Source organism: Passer domesticus, chromosome 2 (genome assembly GCF_036417665.1).
Source record: "Passer domesticus isolate bPasDom1 chromosome 2, bPasDom1.hap1, whole genome shotgun sequence".
Lineage (NCBI taxonomy): Eukaryota > Metazoa > Chordata > Aves > Passeriformes > Passeridae > Passer > Passer domesticus.
In genome coordinates this window covers 6,310,220-6,335,365 of record NC_087475.1, presented here as the reverse complement: position 1 = coordinate 6,335,365, position 25,146 = coordinate 6,310,220, and the positions used below count along the sequence as shown (strand labels likewise).

General features: G+C 40.7%; 2 protein-coding genes across 3 annotated transcripts; both read right to left on the bottom strand.

Moving 5' to 3' along the window:
* Positions 1 to 2,150: 2,150 nt before the first annotated feature.
* On the bottom strand, positions 2,151 to 9,620 carry GATD3 (glutamine amidotransferase class 1 domain containing 3). 2 transcript variants are annotated; one of them, XM_064407027.1, is made up of 6 exons: positions 9,158 to 9,620; positions 6,595 to 6,647; positions 5,858 to 5,971; positions 5,442 to 5,561; positions 4,192 to 4,284; positions 2,151 to 3,866 (listed from the first exon to the last, which is right to left on the bottom strand). In XM_064407027.1, the coding sequence occupies exons 1-6, from the start codon at positions 9,269 to 9,271 to the stop codon at positions 3,647 to 3,649; spliced, it is 714 nt and encodes a 237-aa protein (XP_064263097.1). In that variant the 5' UTR covers positions 9,272 to 9,620; the 3' UTR covers positions 2,151 to 3,646. The 2 variants fall into 2 exon arrangements, with proteins under 2 accessions (XP_064263097.1, XP_064263092.1); XM_064407022.1 differs by lacking the exons at positions 6,595 to 6,647; positions 9,158 to 9,620 and adding an exon at positions 6,093 to 6,380.
* A 490-nt stretch (positions 9,621 to 10,110) lies between these two features.
* On the bottom strand, positions 10,111 to 25,054 carry PWP2 (PWP2 small subunit processome component). Its single transcript, XM_064407018.1, has 21 exons — positions 24,990 to 25,054; positions 24,748 to 24,860; positions 24,010 to 24,104; positions 23,566 to 23,665; positions 22,940 to 23,083; positions 22,390 to 22,525; positions 21,733 to 21,953; positions 21,113 to 21,256; positions 20,334 to 20,404; positions 19,510 to 19,646; positions 18,283 to 18,431; positions 17,517 to 17,664; positions 16,328 to 16,478; positions 15,967 to 16,147; positions 14,867 to 15,014; positions 14,263 to 14,371; positions 13,910 to 13,975; positions 13,546 to 13,764; positions 12,316 to 12,466; positions 11,223 to 11,297; positions 10,111 to 11,081 (listed from the first exon to the last, which is right to left on the bottom strand). The coding sequence occupies exons 1-21, from the start codon at positions 25,005 to 25,007 to the stop codon at positions 10,922 to 10,924; spliced, it is 2,736 nt and encodes a 911-aa protein (XP_064263088.1). The 5' UTR covers positions 25,008 to 25,054; the 3' UTR covers positions 10,111 to 10,921.
* Between the last annotated feature and the right edge of the window lie 92 nt (positions 25,055 to 25,146).

Sequence of the window (25,146 nt, the reverse complement as noted above, 5' to 3'; positions counted from 1 at the left end):
CACAAACCAAAGGGTAGAAAACAAAACGGGTTTCTCAAACCCCGACTCTCATTTCTGCTATTAGAAGAGAAAAGCACTGCTGCCAAATTTGTGAACGCTGCAACAACCAGCAGAGAAACCCTTCACAAACGGGGTTTGTGTGTAACCTTCAGTGAGGCAAAGGGGACAGGCAGAATCACAGCTGAGAGGCAGCAACTCCTCCCAGCCCTGCAAGTTAATACCGAAAACACTACAAAAGCAACCCGAGCAGGAACATAATTATTGCAACTCCCTTTCAGCAGCACAAAGTTCTTCAATGCTTCCCAAAGATAAGAAATATCAGGAATCCATAAACCAGGTATTGCATGACTCCTGGTGGAGGCGTCAAGAAGCCTCTTTCATTTCTTATTTCTGCTAGCATTTAGCAAAAGATATTAATCATAAACTCCTGTCCACTTGGCTGAAAGCAGCAAACTCCTCACCAGCTCTAATCTGCCCTACTGAAGGAAAGGAAAATCCCAGCTTTGCAGACAAATCTATAATAACAATCTCTAAATGCACGTGGAATTTCCCTCCAAATTTACACAGGCTGAAGGCCAAGATGACAATCCTACATCTTCCATCAAAGTTAAACAACTTTCTTCTGATAACAAAAATGAAAATCAAAACAAAAAACACTTAACAAACAAACACAACCAAAAAAACCCAGACCACCAAATCCTTGAAAAATATATCAGGTTTCTGGTCAGCACACTATTGGGAAATTAGAGAGAATTTTAAAAATGAAAGGCAATTCTGGTACATGATTCTTTCTCCCTTAAAAAACCCATTGTCTCTAAATTCAGAGAAATTTAAAAAGGGTAAAAAGAGTTGAGAACTGTAGAGGGGCACCATCTGGATGATCCAACCACCAACTTCCCACAGCTGCTGACTGATAGTAACAGCAATTTCTTTGAAAGATCATCTTTTTTCTCGGGGCACCTGAATGTGAAAATTCAGCATCTAAGGAAGCTTTGTGCCACCACAGCTTCACTTACCAGGAACTGTAGATATGAGAAACCTTAAATTCCAGCCCTCAGCCCTGCTGTGGTGAGGGAGTTAATGGGAAGGTTTAACCAGAGCTGAGATCTTGCAGCAGAGGAAGGTGCTGTTAACACAGGCACAACAGCTGCTCTTCCACCCTGGAGATTTCAGTACCATTTCTGTTGCATGATACTGTTACCAAATTCCTTTTAAATCTCCTGCAGATGTGGGAAACACATGTACTTAAAAATGTTATTGAATTTTATATCAACAATGACCTCCTATTCTCTGCTAAGCTTCTCTGTATAAAATTGATCCTAAAAATACCCACTTTGTACAAGCAAAGCTCATGAAGGGGTGTTTTTGCACTGAATTACATATGGGCAGTGTTTTAATTCTGTTTCTTAACAACTTGATACTGAAAATTGCATGAAGAATTTGTGCATTTGTGCAAAAAATTTCAGAGAATGACCAAAATCCACTTTATGAACCATGCCTACTTCGACAATGACTTTGTGTCTGTGTATGATTGCTTTGTAACCTCCCTGGAGCTGGTGATCTGCTCAGGCAATCTCTGAAATCCCCCAAGAAAACAGTGCCAGCACTGAAGTAAAAATCCAAATCTTCTAAGTCCAGATGTCTTTTTTTTTTTTTGTTTTAGTGACAAAAAATTAATCATTAGGAGGCTCCAGAAGCAAAAATGCTTATTTCCTGAACACTCACACTCAAGACTTCTCTTCACTCACCCCAATAAAAAAATGTCACCCCACACCCCCTGGCAAGTGTTCAGGCACAAATGGCATTTGCCATACACCAACTCAGTCTAAGGCTGGTAGATTAATTTATGAAGCACACAATTCTCCCATGAAAATATGGGTCCAATTCAGCAAGTCTCTCATGGAAGAGAAACTTTAATCCAAGGTAAGGGATGTAATTTTGCTTTTTTGTTTGTTTGAATTTGACAAATGTTGCATCCTGCTCAATAAAAAGGTGACAAAAAACTTGGAAGGGGTGGAGAAGATTCTGCTGGATTCCATATGGAAAAAATGTACAAAATTGGTGAACTGTAAAGCAGAAAAACTGCTAAAATGTACCAACCAGTGTAAGTTATCAAAGGCAGCTCCCAAACAAAAGTGAAAGGACAAAGATAAAGGCAGAAATTAATTTATTTATACATCATTATTCCAGACATTCAATAATACTTCTTTGGAGAAAGCTTTATTGTCCTAAAGCAGGGGAAGTTAGGATAATTTGAGATTGTTTTTTCACTACTTGTCATACAACAGCTTTAAGAGGGTGCTGTCCTTAGGACTTGTGCGTCACGTCAGCGGATATTATTTTCTTCTTCATTTCCAGAACTTTTAAAACTATAATGGGCCAATGGATGAGTTTTTTGAAGTGCTGCTGTTGTGGCAGTTGTGTCCTGCTGCTGACTGGTGTTCAGAATGACTTTGTGAAAGTAGGATTCTTTGAAAATAAAACAAAATCGTTTCATTAACACCAAGTTAAATTAAGATGTGGAAGATGTCTTTGCCCTCAAGAGATGACCCTGGTTAGATCCCAGACACAGGCCTGAGCTTAGGCACCTTGAGTCATGCATTCATTCCTCTCTACTCCCATTCTTCATCCACTAAATATGATGCCATGTGCCAAATCCCTACAACACATCTGCCCTCAGCTTCTGAAAGGGCCTTGAGTCTCTTTTGCCCCTTAAAACTGGTTTGATATTGGTGTGTTGGGAAGACTTTGTTTCAGAACACATCCAGTCAGCTCTCTCCAGATGGAAAAGCTCAAGAAAATCCTCCGTGTCAGGCCAGGCTCCTTGACCTCTGCAATGCTCCTCTCTCAAAAAGGCATGGAAAATCCTGCAGCTGGGAATCAATCAGCTTTGTATCAGCATTCACTAGAGTGTGAGCAGGACAAGCAGGTGCAAAGGTCTCCATTGGTCCATGATGTGTTTGATACTACACCCTAAATTTAAACATTTCTGATTTTATTTGCCAGTTAATTTTAGCACATTCTTTACCATTGCCCCAATGCCATCAAAGATATGGTGTAATGCTGTTTCACACATAAATGCTGGGGTGGTCACCACCTTATTTTTTGTATCCACATGAGCTTCGTAAAAAGGAGTTAAGGAAAACACAGCACTTGCAGATACTGCCTGCAAAATGAAGCAGCACTGAGAAAACCTCACAGCTCCATTACCCTATAAAATCTTCCTCCAAGATATGTTATATCATCCAGCTGTAAAGACAGCTGCAACCCATCATCCAAGCTATGACAAGGTATTTTTGCCAGAAATACAAATACTGCATGAGAAACCTGTGGAAACACCCAGAAACACAAGAAAACCTACAAAATTCACTGATGGTAGTAGCATGTCTCTGAGTACAGTCTGCAGCATGAGACTTCAGGAAAAGAATACAAATCTCAAAGAGAACTGACCAGTTTTATGAGCAAATTCATGAAGCACTTGGTTTATTACTGGATGCCCAAGGGAGCTGACTAAGGACAACTTCTAACTCACAGTGTGTAGTTACACAGCTGTGTACAGAAGAGTTTCTAATCCTGCACTGCACCACTGCTATCTGCTACATGTTCCCATGAAACTCTATGTAGAAAACACTGATTTTACACGTGTTCATTCCTTTAATGACACATTTCTGAACTGTCTCCCAACATGGAAATTACCAGGAAAGGATATGGTTACTTCTTTCACACAGTGTTTTGCTCCCAGCTCTTTGATGGCTCCTGCAGTCCCAGCATAAGGCCACTTGCCCCCTTCCTCTTCTTCGTGGCCCACAGTTACCTCAGCACCAGAGAGCACCTTTGCTGCCAGCACTGGGGAAATGCAGCACAGGCTGCAACAGAAGGAACTGTGAGAGCAATTCTACAAAACCACTATTCCAGAACTTGCTCACAACTGAAAAGATTTAAATGGACACAGCCTTGAAAATCTGAGATATAGCACAATACAACTTCCTCCCAGCATTTCCCCAGCTTCTCCTTTGACAAACACTAACATACACAAATCTTGAAAAACAAATATAAAAAATAGGCTGCAAATGATACAAAACAGAAGATCCTTTTTCCAGTTCCAACAACAACAGCTGCACACTTCAACAAGACACAGGTTGTCTCCATGCTCACACTTACAAACAAATGCCATCCAACTCACATACGTACCCAATAGGTTTGCCTGCTTTGTGGAAGTCTTTCAGGACTCGCTCAACTTCTCTGTTCACCTTGCAATCCTTCCCATCAACAGCAAAGGTAGATCTGTCACAACAAGAAACTTACACAAAGCTCAGTTTCAACCTACAAACAGAGGTATTTCCCTATCTGCTGTGAAACTGGCTCCAAAGGGTCATACCAAACTTAACAGCTATTAAAAAATTTGTTAAAAACACTCGGTACATGACCATAAATGCTTCAACCAAAATGTCTCTTTTCTAAGGCTTTGGTCTGCCAGAAAGTTCCTTACTTAATAAAAACATCTTAAAATGAGAATCATCAAATCAGCTTTCTAGGATTACTGAGAAGTGGAACAGCAATCTTTTCAAAGAAGAAAAATATGTAAGAAAAGGGAAGTAACATTCATGTTTCTCCAAGCCAACAAAAAAGCATCTCAACAGCAAGATAATCAGTATTCCACACGGCTAACACTTTTTGTTTCCTTTTTTCCCTGAGTCAGCTCTTGTTTTATAATGATAAAGCAACAGGGTATTTTTGGTAGGCAGAGGAGAAGAAACAGAATAATAACACTAGCACCTGAAACCAAAGGTGAAGTTTTACTTCACCCTCCCTCAGACCCAAAAAGAAACACCACTAGGGGAAAGAAAAAGGACTTCTTATGCATTATCTAAACTCTTGAGTTCTCATCAACACTGTTCAGAGAATTTAAAACAAGACAAGACTTTGAAAGGAGTTATCCTTATTAATTAGGAGTGACATATGTAGTAAATAAGACCATTTATGGATTCCATTGTGTGATTCTTAGTTCATAGAATGACAGAATGATTTGTGCTGGAAGAGACCTTCCAGATCATCTCATTCCAACCCCTCGCCATAAGCAGGGACAACCCCCTCTAGGCCAGGTTGCTCCAAGCTCCTTCCAACCTGGCTTTGAACATTGCCAGGCAAGGGGAATCCACAGCTTCTCTGGACAACCTGTTCCAGTGCCTCACCATCCCTACAGCAAGCAGCTGCTCTTAGTGTCTCATCTAAAACTACTCTATTTTAGTTTGAAGCCATTGCCCCTTGTACCATCACACCAGACCCTTGTAAAAAGTCTCTTTCCATCTCTTCTGCACGTTTCCTTCAGGTACTGAAAGGCTGCAATTAGACCACCCCAAAGCCTTCTCTTTGCCAGGCTGATTATGCATAGTTAATTATGAACATTTAGTTGAGGAATCTGATGCTTAGTTGGCACTCACAAGTTTTTGGCAGCTCCGAATCCACCAGGGAATATCACAGCATCGTGGTCTGCTGTAGTGAGCTTAGCCAGGCTTGAGATTTTACCACGAGCAATTCTGGCAGATTCCACTAAAACATTCCTTGAAGAACCAGAAATAAAACAATGTGATTAGTCAAGCATTTCCACACAGAACAGAATGTTTTGCAGAGGGAGAGGAAGGGGAGGAATCAAGAACACTGGTTCTGAAATGCTACTGCTGGGAAACACAGACACTGACAGACTGTACATAATCAAGTCCAGAACACTCATGTAATATCTTCTCTCCAAGAAAACCACCACAGCTGGCATAAAGCTACTGCAGGCATTCAGCCAAGTGCTACAAGAGCCATTACAGGCTGCTGCATCTGAAGAAAGCCAAATGCATCACAGTCTTACCTTGACTCAGCTTCAGCTGGCTGCCCTTTACTGTGGTCAATGACATGCATCTGAGGGACATCTGGAGCATACATGTGAACCTCAGCTCCCCCACGGCTCAGGTGAACCAGGACACTACAAACATGGAGATAAAACATGCAGAAAACTTTAAGGGAGAGGCTTTATCTGACCCCTAAACCTGCTACAAATATCCAACCAACTGACTCTGAAAGATGAGGAAAAATACACATCCTACCAAAGCAGGCAACCAGGAACAAACAAAAGCTTCCTTTCTCCAAGTCCCTGGGTGTTATGGAAGAACCTCACAATTAACATAGTATTAACATTTAATCTAGGTCTAGATGACACATCTCTTATTAATTCACAGTAAAGAGTTCATTCCACTTAAGCATTAACAATTCTGCTGTTGGATTTAGCCCCAGGAACAGAAACTCAAGTGGTTCTGAAATTAAGTCTGTATTCGACTCTCCTGAGATTGAATCTGGAACTCTGAATTCCTGTTTCTGAAGGGTCTCTCTCGGATTCATTGTTCTGGCATCACATGCACAGTGCCACATCTGAGTTCTACAAGAATGCAGCCTGAGCTCACAATCAGGGTGTGAGAAAACAGTGAGAGAGCTTCATCATTCATCTCTCAGGGTAATTCTGACAGCCAGAAACAGCAAAACAAAATTAAACAACCTGCTGCAATGTAATGGAGACTTTTGTGGAGCCCACAGTCCCAAAAAGCAACTTACGCTGATGCCTCGTGGATTTCTGTGCCATCATAGACACCACAGCCAGACAGGACCTGCAGTGAGAAGATAACAGAGTACTGCAGGTGACACAAAACTCCCCACAGGATCTTTCACAAGGTCAGATTTACAAAAAAAGTTAGCAAACAACAATTTAAAAGCAAGCTCTTACTGTGCCAGTGAACACCATGCTATTAGCACTGGTGTCACCACTTGACACACTGCAGGACTGGCATTTCCTATTTATAGCAACCCACCACAGGGCTCAGGAACAACCACTCTTTATTTCCTGGCTGATACACTTATGCCACAGTTAATAAACTGACAAGTTACCCTTAGGAATGTTTTTATGGTGCACACAGTGGGTTGTTCTGAGTGTCATTCATCTTTCTTATGTAGTGTCCACATCCATGTGAAACACTTCCTCATCCAGGGACACATCCACCCAAAGAGGGACAGAAATGCACTCTGAGGTGGCACTTAAAATAAACTTGCTGCTGTATTTTACCTGAGCATCTGCATGAACAGCTAAATCACTTTTAATGCAGTAATAGAATTATGCCATGTTAGCCATACTTCTCTTTAACTATGTGGAAATAATACTTTTAATTTGTTTATACACACCAGAGAACAACAAGTACAAAGCAGTCAGGTACCCTCGTGTGGGTGGAGAATCTAACAAAGCAGAAGGATAAAAAAACTTTTTTTTTCTAAAAGCCATTGTAAGAATGAAACAAAACAAAAAAAAAAATCCAAAGGTTTATATAGTTCCTGAAAGTATATAGATAAACTCTTTCAGGGATTTTTGTTTGGCTCTTTCTTCTGACAGGAAAAAAACAAATTAGGAAGTCAATTTCCTTTTCTCTTTTTATTAATTTTTTGTTTTACTTTAATCTCTTCCTTCCTGGTTTTCCCTCAGTTTTTTTTCAAGCTTGAGTTTTTAAACACAGACACATGAACAGAAACTCACAACTGAAAAAGTCTTATCTAGTAATGTTAGACTTGAAGGGACTTTCAGGTCACAGTACCCAGGTGTCTGCTATCATGGGCAGCACTTCACCAAACATCACAACCACTTCAGCAAATGAGCAAAAAACATTAATGTTCTTCTGTCCACGTTAATCCTGTTCTGATGTTTAAGAGCTGTCTTTTACTTCATAATTTTTTGTTTTATCTTTCATTTAGATTGAATAAACAGACAAGCAACTGTGCTAAGATTATGTTCTGTGAGCAACACTTTTAAATTTTTTTGAAACTCAGTGAAACCATGATACTGTAACATTATTATTGTAAACTCTTCTGTATATGAACTATTCTGTTGTCTCAGTACCTGCTTGATAAGGTCTTTTACCACAGTCAAAAATTTTCATTGCTAATGTAAAAAATCACAATTCTTTTCCCAGCTGTATTTAAAATGCTGTGACTTGCTAAAATGACAGCATTCCTGTTGGGTTATTTTTTAGCCATTTGTACCAGCATTCTGCCCATTCCCAAACCAGTTCTGCCCCAAACAGATTTCTTTATGCAGGTAATGCCTTCTTATTATTTATGTTTAATGCTGTCTAGACCATGCAAAGCTCAAGCTTCAAAGACTGTCCACTGAGTTCCAAAGCTGTGTATCCCTTTGGGACACCATCTACAGCCTTTATTTTTCTTCAGCAATCTGTAGCCACCTCCTTGCTTTCTTCTGTGCTTGTAACATGTTTTACCCCCTTCCTGCCAAAAAGCATAACCCAGGTTAAAAACATTCACTGCCAGTACCTCACCCAGTAACACTACAAACTATTTCAAGTCAAATCCTCCTGGGTTCCACAGTACAAAGGAGACATGGAGCTCCTGGAGTGGGTTCAGCGGAGGGCAGTGAGGATGAGCGAGGCACTGAGGAATCTCTCTTGCAAGGAAAGGCTGAGGGAGCTGCTCAGCTTCAAGAAGAAGACTGAGGCTTCATTAATGTGTACAAATATCTAAATGGGAGGGTGTCAGAGGATGGACCGGGCTCTGCTTGGAGGTGCTCAGCAATGGGACAAGAGGAATGGGCGTAAACTAACGCAGAGGAAGTTCCACCTGAACATGAGGAAGAATTTCTTTCCTGTGCAGTGATGGAGCAGTGGGACAGACTGACAAGGAGGGTATGGAGTGCCCCTCACTGAAGATATTCCAGGTCTAGATACAGCCCTGTACCAGTGCTCTGGGCTGGCCCTGCTTGAGCAGGAGGTCGGACCTGTGACCCCCCGTGCTCCCTTCCAGCCTGACCATTCTGTGCTTCCTCCTAAATCAACTCCAGGCCCACAACTATACAGACACCAGTTTTTACATGCTTCCCACTCCTAGTCTAGCTTCCTCCAAGTTTCTGAACTGCAAGCAGCCTTTTCTCCTCAAATTCAGCGTTCTCTCCAGCGCTTCCCTGCGAGCCCTCCCCTGCACCGGCCCCACTGCGGGAGCGACCTCAGCTGCAGGGCCGAGGGTGGCTGTGGAGAGCCAGACAGCGGAAAAACAAGCAAACAAACAAAAAACCAAACGCTCCTCCTCAGCGCTGCCCCGGCCCCCGCGCTCCTCCATTACTCACCACAGCGACGCGGGCGGCGCGGCAGCGCCGAGCGGAGGAGTGGAAGGAAGCGAGGCCGCCGGGCGCTGCTCGCCGCAGCGCGGTGCACAGGGCCGGGCCTCGGGAGGCCAGCATGGCTGAGGGCGGCGGCGGCGGCGGCGGAGGAGCCGGGAAGGGGAGCGGAGGAGCCGGGAAGCGGAACAGAGGAGCCGGGACCCACGGGAAGCGCGATGGCCGCGCCCCGAGGCCGCTGCGCCCTTGGCGGCGCCGGCGGCGGCGCCCCCTGGAGGCGGGGAGGGGCCACCTCAGGGCCTTGTTCCCTTCCCGACCCTCATTTATCGGGAATGGCAGCGCTGGGAGCACGACTGAGGGTAAAAAGATAACGGTGCGGAAGTTACACGGGGAAAATAAACAAGTTGGCGGACGGTACAAAGCTGGGAGGAGTTGTTGTGGCCTGGGAGGGCACGGAGGGCGTGCAGAGACCTTGATGAATCAGACAGATGGGCAATCACCATGTTTGAACATTGGGAAAGTGCTGGATTCTGCTCCTGCGATGGGACAATCCTGGAAATACGGACAGACTGGAGAATGAAAGGCTGAAAGGAAAGGTGTTAAACTATCACAGAGTGTCCAGAGGAGGGCAATGAAGATGGTGAAGGCCTTGAGAAGCCGTGTGGAGAGCACTGGGTCTGTTCAGCCTGGAGGAGATGAGGGCACACCTCATTGCAGTTATCTTTAATATTCATACCTCTCCTCTACTCCAACAGTGAAAAGTGACCAGAAGACAAATCCTGAAGAGCAGAATATGCTGAGAAAATAAATTCTCGATCATTGGTCATATTTGCAGTATCTTCATTAACAAAGCCCTTTCAGTGTGTGGCTTGAAAGTATCACAAGGGCAGACCCAATTCTTTGTATTCAAGTCCCCGCTCTTATTAGCCAGTTCTACCATCAATTCACAAAAACAGCGGGAATCAAAATTGCAGGTTTTAATGTGTTAATAAACAACGTTTTTTTTAAAAAGACACAAAAGGGCTCTCATCAAAAAAAGAAAAACAATTCAAAAACTCAAAAAAATAAAAAAAAGCCATGACATTTGTAACACATTCTCTTACAGTTTAAGTTACATTGTTGAGTTGGTAATGTCCAAGCAAATTTTCACTACAGTATCTCAATGCTGTCACGCAAACCTCGACACAATCTGTAAAAGCCCCATAAATTTTCTCCAATAGCTGCTGCTATGGGTCCTCATTTCTCCTTATTATTGAAATCTCATCAGGTTTGGAGGTTACAGAACTAAGAAAACAGTGTTACAGAAATATGTACGTATTAAATCCAAATAAAACAATATTTAAAACAAGTTGAGACCAGTACATTTCCAATTAAGAATTTTTTTCTATAATTTTTAAAATTCACAGTCCACTGCAGGATAAGCCTGCACTACAAAATTCACAATAGTTACTGTGCAAGGTATTTTTAATGAAGAATAAACTTCTTCCTGTTGTACTTCTAACTTCACCAAGAACATGTTTTCTTAATTGAGATTGGTAATTATTTTAAAAAATGAATCAGTTAATCAAAGAATCAGTGCTGTCTAGTTTACAGCCAAATGGTACAGGAAACAGGCCAAGTGCCATCCATGCCATATCCTACATTTCCATCACCACCCCCCATGGAACTCCATCACACTGCTAGGAACTGATGCCACTATGAGGGCCACTCATTCTCAGTGAATACCACTGCATAAAATACTGTCTGAGGTTTTCTCCCTCTCACAAGGAGTAATTAGGAACTCAAATTATCCTTATGAGCTTCTTGCATAAGATAATCACTGTCAGAATCCAATTCCTCTTCATCCCCTGGTGTTTCCTCTGCTGGACGTTTCATGCCCCGCTGCTGTGAAATGGCCAAGGCGTATTTGATGTTGTAAATGTTCCACTCACAGCTGTAAAAATAAATAGGAAAACGTTGTTTTCCTCCTAAAATAAAAACAACTCTAAAAGAAGGCTGTCTCAAAAGTTTTAACAGCACACTGCCATCCCCCAAACCACTCCAGGTTTTTGATTTCAAATGTAACAATACATACAGTTTTGAAACATCTTCGAAGTGACGCTGGATGCTCTTCTGAAGGAACTGAATCACAGGGAGCAGCTGCACTGACCTTGGGTGGAGAAAACATGCAATTTGCAGTGCAGTTCATGTTTACATATGGAAATCTAGAACTTTCCTATGCTCTCAAGATTCTAACAAGCATACAACTTCAATGCCAGCTTTTTAAGATAATCTTAAGGAAACAAAAGCTCTTTGCTTTTGACTCTGCCCACAATGATTACAGTCAATACAAGTAATATATTGTGAGAAATATTTTTTCTAATGTCCAAGTGCATCTTGAAGAGCTAATTCTGCTTGCTGCAGCAATGACAGTTCCTTTCAGATACTACAAGACTTTCTGAACAAGGGAGAGTTTGTTTTAAATTGTCCTCTTCTACTTTAGCAGGAACAAAAGGAGACATTTTGTTCCAGTCATTTCAGTAACTAAAACATTAATGCCCATGTGGAAGCAAGGGAAGAGTTACACAATGCACTGTTTTTTAAATTGCAGGACTCCTCAAATTACCTCTCAGCCCATTTTAAATTTGTAAATTTGTCTGTTCCTAGAAGTCTAAATATTCCATATTAGGGGTGGGCTGAACTGACCAGCCCCATGTAGTTCTGAAGTACTCTGTAGGGAGGCAGAGTACTACCAGCTATAGTCACAAGCTAGGTCTGTAAAAATGTAATCAATAGCTGCACATATCCTTTCAGTTACATTTAAGATGCATTAACTGTTCAAAAACACAACTGCCAAAATCTTATTATCACTCTTGAAATTGTTATGAAGTTATTGTCTAAGCAACTCAAGCTTTACCTGTTGTATTTGAAAAATATTTCTGCAATGTATCTTCACAAATCCAGTAACACACTTCAATTCTGTCAGACACACTTTTTAGAATCTTTTTAGACCTTTAGGAACAACTCCAAACTGTAACTTTTATCATACAGAAGTTGTAAAACTGAAGTGTTCTAACTGTAGTGCATGCATTATCTAGAATGTCAGTAAACGTTAAGTAAAAGCCTTAAACTAACAGGTCTTTAATTTTAACATCCTTGACAGCATTTTGACTTTCGTGGGATCTCACCTTGTTTTCAGCTTCTGTCCATGCAGCATAAGCAACTTATGAGCCCAAATAAGATAGAACTCCAAGTGACAAGAGGTCTCAAATGCAGAGGCCAGGAACTCCAGTAACTTCTCCACATACAGGTCTGGCAGTGATGAGCAGACAACATCAACTGTGCAAAATGGAAAAAAAAAGCCCATAAACATTCAATGGAGTTGAGTTACTATTTGGAATAACATGAAAGAGACCACAGGAAAGCACAGGGGGAAGGAGAAGAAAGCAACATTTTGGCAAGTGGTGGGTATTTAGTGCTGTATTTCAGGGTACTGTACCACAATCTCTCAGGGGACAAATGTTCCTCCTTTGAACCTTCCAAACACTACTGCATTTAAAAGCAAGAAATCCTCCCTCTCCAAACTATTCCTCCTAGCAGACTACTCTCCCCAGCAGCTCTCCTTCAGAATTTTTACTTCCATCCTTTTCTCCTCTTTTCTAAAGTAACAGACTTTATTGTTGTTGCCCCTGACCTCACCTAAATTTCTGTATTCAGTGCAACTAGTTATGCATGACAATCAGAGGCAGTGATACTTGAAAAGACAGCAAAGTCACCTGCCCACACAGGAAGCATCTGAATACTGCTAGCAACAGCACAAAAAAACAATTTAGAAGCATCCAAAATAATCTCACACATAACTAAATGACTTCATTATATATAATACACTCTCAAAACCAGCTTTTGCTTAAAAAAAGGCACACAATCATTCTGTTAACAGCCTCTCCTCAGTTGTACTCTGGCCTGCCAATCATTTTCTAAGCTCTCCACCAGATATTCTGGAGTATCAATGTCTTTTCTTCTGCTGTCAGTCCCAGAACTAGGCACAGTAGTCCTCTGTGGTGCCACAAGTACTCAACAAACAAGATTCATCACTTTCCTCAAACTGCTGATTACATCCTTGCTACTGGTTAATGGTCTCCATCACACAGGTACAGTGTGTGATTAACTCAGGTTAAACTTGATGTGCCCCTCCAACATCAGCTGCTTCTGAGAAATGACATCCAAAACCTCTGCCTGCACCTCTAGGCCTGATCAAATTCCATGCTGAGAAGTCACTAAATGAGCATGAAGCAAAGATGGGTAAAATTAAAGCTTAAATTAACACTAAAAAGTCTGCCTTTACACCCCAACTTGTCTTGGCTCGCACGTGTCTGTTTACAGCTAGCTCAGCCCAGTTTCATGGCAGATCCACTCACCTTCACTGCTAGGGACAGCCTCTATCACCTCCTGAATTAATTTCTTTTCATTCAGCTTGAAGGCCATGACAATAGCCATAGTGTATTCCTTCTGACTCAGTGTTTTGTGGATATTGCTGGGTGTGACATCAATATCCAGCTCAAAAGGATCAAAAATTAGCCCCGAGTCCAGTGAGTAGAGCAGGAGACCCTCTGTGGTGGTGGCTGCCCAGCTTCGTCCTAGAAGAGAAGTAACAATATTTAACAACAAAGAGGGGTGTCCTAGAATGGAAACAGAAGAGTAATGATAATCCTCCAGTACTCTATTCTTTCACATGTTTTATATGGAATTAAAAAAAATCCTAAATTAACTGTTGATACTCACCTGTAGGACAGAATCGCACACAAGTCACCCTTATTTCTGGTTTAAAGTGTCGATAGCTCATGTCACCTAAAAGAGAAATTTGGAAATGATTTAACAGATTCACCACAAGTTTACCGTCTAGTTATCAACTCTGACTATGATGTTACCATTAAATAATGTGCAGCATGGTAAAACCTGGCAGAATTAAAGACTGGGTAGGGAAGGCACAGTCCATGTCCAAGAGATGCTACAGCTTAAGTGGTGGGACCAAATTTTGTAACCCTGATGTTAAAACTGAGCTAAACAAGTAAAACCTTTCAAAAGTTCCAGTGCACACAGAAGTAGAAACAAAGAGAAAAAAGCCAAAGCCATACCTCTTTTTACTCCAGGAAGAGGGATGGCAACACCTTCGTCACCTCCACCGCCTTCATCAATCAGAGCCATGCTGCCAAATTCAGTCATTTTTCTCCGATCTAAGTACTCCTGGAAAAACATGCAAGTTCCATTCACTGCACTGAATCTCTTCTGAAACAGCAGAGCTCAGTTTAGACTGTGCTTTCACATGGAATTTCATTTGGCATTTGGCAATATTCAGGAACAGAGTTTATAAAGGTCAATAATGTTGTTCTCTGTCCACAAAAAAAATCCTTAATTTCTTTGCCAACACAAACTGACACCTGGGAAGTTAGCTTAGTACAAAATGTGGGCAATTTAAATTTTTACTTCCATTTTAAGTCTAGTGCAAATTAACTCAGTACCCTTGAAAGTTCTGCCCATTCAATACAAGCACACTACAAAGCTGGAAAGAGTTTCAGGAATTCATTCTGTTCCTAGAGGAATATTTCCTTCCCCCTCTCCTGCACAAAAATAAACCCATTCTTTAAGAAACATTCATGAATCACTCTTAATGAGATGTTATATCAAAACCAAAGTCTTGTAGGGTGAGGAAATTAAAAAAAGACTCCTGTGCTCACATACCTCCATTGCGTCTAAAGAATGGTTGCATGAAATTTCGAATTTTTTCATAAGAATCTGTTCCTTGACATTATATATACAGACAAATTTTGACAATCCACCTGCCAGAATAGACTGACCATCTGCTGAATAGCACAGAGTTGTAAAAGATCTGGTAAAGAAAAAGAGAAAGCAGTTTAATTTCACTGCCACATCTGAGCTAGAAGACACAAGTACAATGTGAAGACTCAGAAAATAACCACTCCACGGTAAAAATGGAGATTTCATTCACAAGGTATGTACTTCACACACACATTTACTACGAAGCATTTGGTGCTTTACTATGAATCACAGACAATTTAGAACTTAACAGCTTTATGAAATACTTCCATACGTCTGAATCTGAGTCACAGCTCAGGCATGTTTGAAAGACATGGTTTAGAGGTCACCAGCAAAAAAATACTGCTTTTTTCCAAAAAGTTATTGGGTTTTTTGGGGGATTTTTTTTGTTGTTGTTTTTTTTTTCTTTGTTTGGGTTTTTTTTGTTGTTGTTGGATTTTTTTTATTATTATTTTGAGTGGAAGCAATATAAAAAAAGGGGGAAAAGAGGAGAATAAAACATTTCTCTAGGATACTTTTTGACCGCACACAAATTTAAAGTGCCTTTAAATGTTACTTCACATGCGTAGCAATAGGTAATAAACCCCATACTTTAATTACCTTCTTTAAAAAAATGTAATAGTTTCTACATACTAATGATTGTATACTAGTATTTCTGTAGAAATATATCTACTAAAAACCTAACCCACAGCAAATTAACACCTTGGCCTGAGAAGCTTAATATTAAGAGAGATATTATTAATATTTCTCATCTGTTAGAAACCCAGGTTCCTAAGAGAGGAGAAAGAACACGTGCTCAGAATGATGCTGACCAGTGAGAGAACACAGCCAACTACAAAAAGGAGGCATCTAGATGTCAGGCAGGCTTTTAAAATCCAGCATCAGAATCAGGAATATCTGAACAACAGATGCACTCTGCACTCTTCATGTAGAAAACAAATGGAAAAACAACTCCAAAGAAACCCAGCGTGGCACCCTCCTGTCACTGCAGCCCCTGGACGTACTTGCCCTTGGCTGCCTGCTTGGCAGTTATTTTATCCAGCTCCTTCCTCCCCATCTGGAGATCGTGCCTGCCCTCAATGGAGCCAGTCTGCACTGCATTTTCATGATCCCAAAAAGTTATCTGGCCATTCAAAGCAGCAACTGCCAGCTCCTTGCCATCGGGACGGAAGGCAACAACAAGAACTGCAAAGAATTTAGTAACAGTTAAAAATGTAGGCAGATGTACAAGAATGAAGTATCTGAACTTCTGACTTCCATTTCCATGACTGAGTCTCTCTGTATTTGACATGTTCCGTTGTTATTAACATATTTTACATAGTACTTTTATATTTGATAAAAGATGAGAAATGAAACAAAAATTACCATCTGAGTTAATGATAAAAGTCTCCTTAGTTCTCCAGCTGTCCAACATATCCCATAATTTTACAGTCTTATCCCAAGAGGCACTGGCTAGAACACACCTCATTGGATTAAAGGACAAGCTGCTCACGGGACCCTCATGACCTGCTAAGACCTAGAAAGAGAAGAAAAAATAACCTGGAATTAGGTGAAAGAAACTGAAATCTGTGTAGTCTGTATTCAGTAATCTCCAGATACAGCCAATAAACCACGCCTGACTTTTCCACACACATCTGAGATAGTTTTTGGACACAGGGCATGATACACACCACTGATTCTCAACTTTTCATTTTCACAAGTTTTAAAAAAATTCCCTGTAAAAAATTCACTACATAGGCATCTACAACCACTCCTATGCACACGTTTAGGGATGCAGTGTGCCATTTTCCTCCCTCCTTTCAAAGCAATCAGACCAATTGTGAAAAACCAAGCCACTACTCTGAGAATTCAGTATCTCCTACAGCTGGTAACACTTCAGAATAAAAACAAAAATAAATACTGAGAAAAAGAGTAACAGAGATTTTCATTTCGTGGAGTTCCTACTCCTCAAAAAAAATACCAAGGAAAGAAACTAAACTCAAAACTCTAGAGATCCAGTCAAGTATATCCTGAGTTACTGAAGTGATCTGTATACCATGGCTGGGCCAAAATAAATATGTGAATCACTGAGCTCTTCTACTTGTACAAGATGTACAGGAATGTTTAAAAATTGAAAAAATAAATGAAAAATCATGCCCCTGCTCTGCTCCAGCAAAACCCTTCATGAAATCTATATCAGTTTTAATATAGCAACTACAATTTCTTCATTATCTGCAGAAAATACGTGGAAAAGAACATCTCTGGAAAAGGAGGGAAAGAGTTTCATGCCCACGTGTTAGCTCAGCAACACTGGTGTTACTTCATCACAAGAAAGAGCTCATTACTCAAAAACTTTAAAAACTATTTCCCACACAAATTCAGGGTGAGCTCCATGCAATAAATAATTTTTAAAAAAATGCTGAGAGCAACATAATGTAGCTCCAGTTTTTGAATATAAATATAATAAAACACTCATGTTGTACTGAAACCCTCCTGACTAATCCCAAAGTTGCTCAGTATCACCACACTCCACACGGCCTTAAATTCAAGCCCTCCCAACTCTCTGGGTCCTTACATCCAGCAGCCTCCCACTCTGCATTGACCAGATGAATATTTCAAAGGAATCCTGGGAACCAGCTGCCACAATCTCACCACTGGAGTCCACAGCTAAACAGGAGAACTGACTTGGTCGTGGAGATGTAAAGGTACGGAAATTCCGGTACCTGTTAAAGAGGCAAAAAGAAATTATGAGAACATTTTATGTAGATTTAAATGTGTGTTTAACACGTTTATTTACAAAAGGAGTTCATCTGCTTTGTAAAGACTTCTAAGCTATGTACAGAAAAAATATTATTTGTTTAAAATTACATGTGATGCCTCAGCATGATTGCAAAATCCAAAAGAAATATGAAAAACTCTGCAGAAATAAGAGACAGAAATACTCTGAGGAGCTTTCTTCTAATAAATACCACGTGTCAATTTTTTAGAAACATGGGCTTGTTTACACACCCAGCTCTGTGCACAGCTGTATTATACTATGGAAAGTTAGGCAAGTGCCTTCTCCTCATTTGGGTAAGGCCAGACAATGATTTTCCTGGATTTCCAGCTTCTTTGAGGAAAGTTCTTCCAGAATTTTCTTCACAGAAACTGGATGGAGTAAGAGCATTCATAATAACTATCTAAGGCTAAATCAAAATTAAAGGCTGAACCAAAAAGCAGTAAGGCAATGCTGCTCACCTTTGTGAGACTTCAAACAAGCAATCAGCAATTTGCTGGATTTTGGGGGGAGTGTGGAAGCTGAGGACTAAATGAGACATGAAAGCTTTTATACAAAGAGTTACCTGTGCAGATCAAAGGCACGCACTGTTCCATCGAGGGAAGCACTCAGGACAACATAACCAGTGGAAGTGAAAGTTACAGCAGTGACACCGCTGTTGTGTTCTGTAAAGGTGACAAAACAAAAGCTGCTTGAAGTGTTCCACACTTTCACCTGCAGGACAGACAAGAAAAGACTTCTTAGAATCTCTACCATCAGTAAAGAGAGAAAATAAGGGTAAAGAAAACCTAATTCTAGAACACAGCAACAGCATAAAAGACTTCCAGTAATAGCAGTCAAGAAGCCAGAGCTTATTAAACCTCTTAAGACACATTTGGAATGTAAAATTCTAAATGGAGATAGACACACACAAAGTTGAAACAAAGTTAATAAAGGAACGTAACACTTGGTGAGCATCTTGAGCTTCCAAAGTCATAGTGTCAAATAAGAAAGGTCAAATTCAAAATCAACTCTAAAGCCATTACAGAAGTTACAATTGAGATGATATTCCATTTTTTGAGGGTTTTTTTTCCTGAACAAAAATGTTATGCATTTAGCCTTCCGCAGTTTGAGACCTCTCGGTTTTGGCCCATTTTCATCCTGAATGGCAGAAACCATGAAGTGGCAGATCTTTTTCTGACATTTAAAAGTTTTGATAGGAAATCAGCTACTACTGCTGTCCCATTTATGTGCCAAGACATTGTGACAAGACATCTTGACACCTTTTAAAATAAAAACACCTGTACACACAGCCTATCATTTCAATGCAAGTCATCCATGAGAAGTTAACTTATCTTTTAAATAACAAGATTCTGGAATACCACATTTAAACAAAAAAAAATTGCACTTGCATAAATAATTTGACATTAATTTCATATCAAAAAACAATTATTAAAGGGGCAAGAAGTTGGGTGGCTGAAGTTCATTTGTCCCAAGATATCATGGGACCATAAATAAATTAACATTAACGAATTAGTTACTTTTGCATTTATGGTGACTGGACCTGTAATAATTAAAAAATCACCTGCTAGAAAGCATTAAGTGATGCAATTTGCAGCCAAAGGTAGTAGCAAAGCAAAATATATATACTCTAGAGAGAAAAATCAAAACATTTAAGGAAAGAGAGGATAAAAATGTATGACTTTATAGTAAGAAAAATATTTACCAGTTAGAACTTTCTGCATAAAATGGAGAGTCAAGCCGCTTAGTACATGATTAAAAGTTCACATTCCAGCAATATTGCCTCACTTACTTTGCCATCCTCCCCTCCAGTTACTATGTACTGTCCATCTGGAGAATATGCCAAGGAAACCATGCTGTTGAAATGGCCCTGCTGCTTCAGCACGTAGGACTCGCTCTGCCACTCCCACACCAGGAGCTGACCCAGACCTGTAAGCAGAGCAGGATTAACCACAGCCATCAACACATCACCCTGCAAAGGCAAGCCACAAAACACACAGTGGCAAGCAATGTCAAAAAAACCCAAAAAAACCCAAAGGTTAATGCAGGCAGGTTGAATTCTGCATCTGTTGGTCCTAATATGAGCTTTTTCCTTTTAGAACTTCAAGGCAATTTCCCCAAAAAACTTCCCCCACAAGCTTAATGTTTTCAATACTACAACAGCAATGCTATCAACAAATCAATGAGCTGGAAAGAAAAGCAGGGCTGCATGTGAGAGTAAAATTTTGGGTTTCATGCAAACCATTATGGACAGGGTTGGACTGCTGGAAAATCCAGGCAGGTTTGTAAAATGCCATGGGCAACATGTGGCAGAGAGAACACACCAAAATGAAAGCAGAAATTAACTACAAGGGATCTGGAGTCTCCCTAACCCTGTTAAGAGCTTTCCTATACAAAATATGTATTTTTCCTGTATCAGCAAAATACTTTCCTCAATCATCAGAATTCTGTGAGAGATTAATTAGTGATATTTTCTTTACTATATCTAGACACCACAGATATGAGACCATCAATTATTTAACATTTGGAGTCAAAACTAGCAAGAAGAATTTGGGCCTCATGCCCACCACATTTCTTATTTTTACCATGAATACAGATCAAAAAAACCTGACAAACCTGAACATCCAAAGGCAATCCAGTCACCAGTGCAGTTGATAGAAATAGAAGCTATCCTTTGGTCTGAAATACTGAAGTAAGAGAATTAACCAACAAAGAAACTTGTGTGATACAACTTCAAGTCTAATATTTATTAACGCTGTTCAAGCAAGTTGTTTGATTGTTTTACTGAACTCCTGTACCACTGTAACATCAAAACCCACAAAGTTCATTCCTTTGTTCCATTCCAAAGCATCAAACATTCCTTATTCAGAATGAAGGCAAAGTATCTGCATCCCAAAGATGTACTTGCCAAGAGAGTAAAACTCCCCAAGTTTAAGAAAATAAAATAGGGTTTTTTTTCTACATGGAAATTGTTGACAGTTATGGAAAAGAATCTGATTTGATTTCTCAACTTAAGACACAATTTACAGATAATTTTACATATGCAGAGCTTTCCAGCTAATATTTTTCTACAAAGAAACTGAAAATATTAAAATGGACAGAGTTAAAGATGTCTAGCCAACAATCAGGAACTCCTGAGTAGTTTAGACCTCATTTTTCCAGAATAAGGATTGGAATTATATTATATTTATTACGTAAATTTATGGTTCTGCCTTTCCAGAAATTATAGCATTAAATAGACAGTCATGTTTTAAGATTTTTGTGCTCTTTTGATTCACCTTTCACTGCTTAAGATGATGTGTTCTCAATGGAACAAACATGAAACTCCCACAAAAAAACCCATTCCCTTCCCCCACAAAAACCAAACCAAATATAGTGACATCCCCATGCCTCACCTCAAGGAGTGGATCAGATTGAAATCTGGAAGCTCGTGGAGGTGAAAGACTCCAGAGGCAAAACCAGTGACCAAAAGGTGTGTCTTCTTGTGATAGGCTGCAGCTGTCAGGTTATTAAAATCTCCCTCTTTATTGAAAAAATACCTGGCACCCAAGAAACAAGAAAAAAGGTGAAGGTTGAAGAACAGGATGTTGTCAGAGCTGCATCTCCAAGCAGCTCATCAAAGAGGCTGATGGCCACTTTTATGTCATTTCCTGAAGTCAACCAACCCCTTCTGGCAAGAAACCAAAGACTCAAGACCTAGAGAAGGTACTGTAGTAAAGATCCCATTTACAATTTCTGAGTTAGAAATAACAGCACACCATGAGTCACTATTTCTTATGTTGTTAAAATTACACTTGTTATTCTGAAGGTGAAAGGTAGTGCCCATCATATAAACAAGGTAAGACAGACAGGAGCTCTACCAGAACTATTTAAAATGGGATCTGCAATAAATTTCTAAATCCTGGACAGTTTTATAATGCTTTGTGTAAGTTGTAACAGATGAAAAAAAACCAAAAACTCCAGTATGATAAATCCCCATTACAACTTTAATTTTTGATAACTGAAAACCACTTACTTTGCAACACGTGAATATTTAACTTTATTTCTAGTCTCTTGTTCACTTGGATCAGCTTTCCCATGAATTTCTTCACCCTTTGGCTCTTCAAGCAGCTCTTCATCATCTTCTGCTGCCTTCTTTTCCTTTGCTGCATCTTTAGGGGGCATGGGCTTCAAACCATCCAGCTCAGTGTCACACTGCCAGACACACAGAGCTGCATCCTGGCTAATGGTGTACAGCTAGAATATAAACACACAAATTATTGTTGTCCAATGTCCATGCTCTGTGTTCTGCAGAAATATGAGTATGGACTTGCAGAAGGGTTAGCAAGTGTGCATTCTATTCTATTCTCAGGATAGAATCCAAGGTGCTTTGAACTGGGAGTTTTACTTGTCCTGAGAATTGGTGAATTATTTGCCTGCCCTCAGAAAAATTCTGCAAGGACCAAAAGCAACTTGATAACCAGTCAGCATTACACAGCATTACAGCTTTACTAAGCTAAACAGTTTTTTCACATTTAAAGCTATAATGTTTTGGGCAAGCAAATTCAAACACGTAATTATGGCAGAGCAATCAAGAGACACTTCTGAATTTTCTAAATTCTGAGCTATTGTCAAGGTTCTGTTTCCACTATTTTAGTATTACAATTCAAGTGTGTTGTGTGATTACACATACATCTAGGCTGTTCTCTTCAAAAAAGCAGGCTACTATGACATCCTTATGGCCTCCAAGAGAGTAGTAGATCAAGTTTGCCCATCGTTCTGCTCCAAACACCCACGTAGACATGTCCTTGCTCCCCACTGCAAAGCATCTGCAAAAGAAAAAATAGAAAAAAAAATGAGAACACTGGACTGCAAAACTCTTCCCCGAGTGGAGAATGTTCTGAGCTCAAATCCACCAGTCACCACTTTAATTTTACAAACAAGTGTTGTAAACTGTGGCTGGTGACTGTAGCAGAGGTAGAAGGGGTTAAAACACATTCAAAAGGTCAACCCTGCTCACATTCCTAAGACATGTTCCTTTCATGAATTACTATGCATTTTCAAGCAAGAATTCATTGTTGATTCCCATTTTTTATACTTTCTGCTTTGCCTAATTGTATTTTTTAATTAAAGACAGAATTTCTAAAGCTAGTACAATACTTCAGAGGAAAGCAAATGGGACTGCAAGGTGCATTTAAATATCAACATGTGCAGGTAAACAGTGCTTCAGTTTAACAACTCACTTGGAATCATCAGTCCAGTCAATACAAGTTGTTTCATCATATGGGCCATAGTAGGTTTTGTCCAGAACAAATGCATTAAATTCTCTTTTCTTCCCAGGAGCATGGTACAGGTAAGCAAGATTGTCTTTTGTAACCACAAATTTCCTGGCATAAGGGGGGGGAAAAGACATAATTGCACACAAAGCTGATAAAGCAAACAATTGTTCTGTACAGACTGCAATGCAATGAAACAACACAATAATAGTTTCCTGCACTACTGAAACAATAAAAATTGATTGCTTTTGAACAAAAACCAAAGTATTTGCAGATTGATATTATCCCCCAACTTAAGCATTATAAAAGAGAAAACCTTCAGTAAAAATCACTGAATTATAATGAAATTCTTATTCTCAAAGCCCCAGAACAGAAGGAAAAGTTCAAACACTCAGACCAGGATATTCTATTTCCAAGGCTTTGCTTTCCTTCTTTTCTTCCCCCCTCAATTTTACAAAGTGACCCTGATCAGCTCAAAATCTCCCCTCATGAATAGGAAACATTCCCAGATTGGTTAGGATGTCTTCAGAATCACAACTAGTTTATGGGGCAATTCCTGCTGTTTTGTTCCCAAGCATGCACTCTTTACTTACTTGCCATCAGGAGAAAAGCTGACACTGTGAACTGGCTTGTGAAAATAAAACTGATGTATCACACATTTCCCAATCAAACTCACAAGCAAGGCAGCTCCCTCTGTAAGGGCAGAAAGAAAGGATCATGAAAATAATTGAGTACCCGAAGAAATCATAACCCTAGCAAACCTTCTTTTCTTAAAGTGGAGGAGGGAAAGCTTTTCAAGACAGTGTGCTTAATATTATTTTTAAAAAAATACAGTCCAAATTATGAGACAAGTAAACAAGTTATTTTTAAGTTCTGTACATAAAGATACCTTTCCCAAAAAATCTAACGTAATTTTTAAAGCAGACCACTTCCAATTTTGTGTTAAGGTTGAACACCTAACAATACAGATTTCCTCCCCTCAAGGCTGCATTTTTACTGAATTCTTTTACAAAACAGATGTCTTTTTGTGCAAGTACCTTCATCAATCAGAATGGCAAGGCTCCCATCTGGAGAGAGCCCCACGCACACAATATTGAGCCGTGTAGCCAAGGGCAAGGTCTCACACTTGTTACTGCAACGAAAACACAGAACTGTAAAATGGGGACAGGAATGCACTGACATCAGTGTCAGTGAAGCACGGTTTGATACCTTTGTTAAGACCACAGACAAAATTTAATGTAAAACCCTGGCAACTTTTTTTAGCTGTCACAACCCCATGAAGGCCAGCTAGGTGGGCTGTTCTGTGCAGGGCCAGGAGCTGGATCCTTCCAGTCCAGAATGGTCTGTAATTCCACATAACAGAATTATAATTCCAGGTCCTGACTGGCACAGGGAGCATTGGTCACAACTCCGGCACACAGGAGAGGCTGATGATGCTCTAATTCTTGTTATATACAAGACAGAAACACACAAAGAAACTATACACCTAGATCAAACACAGATTTCTTCCCTTTCCTTTTTTTTTCCCCCTCTGAAATACACCTTTATGTAATTCCTCTGCTTTTCCCCACATGGGTGTACCCACACAACAGAGTGACAGGTATTCCACCAGGCAAGCTTCCACCTTTTAATGCTAAAGCAGGCACTTCCCAGGATATTTCGGCAGGCCGAGCATCCCACAGAGCCCCACGGGTGGGGCTCCAAAACTTCCTCAGAGCTTCATTCCCCCCGAAACCCCCGCGCTGGCAGCGCCAGGCCCTTCCCAACCCTCTCACTTCTTGAGGTCGAAGAGGGAGATCCTGTTGCCGACGGGGCTCAGCAGCGAGTTGCCATCGCGGGTGAAGCTGAGGTTGCCGCGGCGGTACACGGTGCCCAGCAGGCCGGAGAACTGCGAGGAGGAGGAGAAAGGGAAGGGTTAGAGGGGCTGGGGAGATGGGGATCGGGGGAGGTGGGGCCGGGGGAAGACGATGGGGAGATGATGCTGGGGACCGGGGGCTGCCCCCCGGGCCGTGCTCACCCGGTACGCGAAGCGCATGGCGGCCACACGTGGGGAGCGCGGAACTGCGGCACCGAGGGGCGGGAACGAGGGGAAGGGAAGGAAGGGAGGAGACAGGGAGGGGACAAGGAGGGGACGGCAGAGGGGGTCGGTCCATGCTGTCGCTCCTGGGCTGTGG

Coding starts and splice junctions, on each gene's coding strand:
- PWP2 (XM_064407018.1), bottom strand. Junction 13,976..14,262: donor TCTTCCTGGAGTAAAAAGAG/GTATGGCTTTGG, acceptor TTTCTCTTTTAG/GTGACATGAGCTATCGACAC. Junction 12,467..13,545: donor GGCTGTCCCTAGCAGTGAAG/GTGAGTGGATCT, acceptor CATTTTGCACAG/TTGATGTTGTCTGCTCATCA.
- GATD3 (XM_064407027.1), bottom strand. CDS start 9,271: ATGCTGGCCTCCCGAGGCCCGGCCCTGTGCACCGCGCTGCGGCGAGCA. Junction 6,648..9,157: donor GCGCCGCCCGCGTCGCTGTG/GTGAGTAATGGA, acceptor TTCTCACTGCAG/GTCCTGTCTGGCTGTGGTGT. Junction 5,562..5,857: donor CCAGCTGAAGCTGAGTCAAG/GTAAGACTGTGA, acceptor TGGTTCTTCAAG/GAATGTTTTAGTGGAATCTG.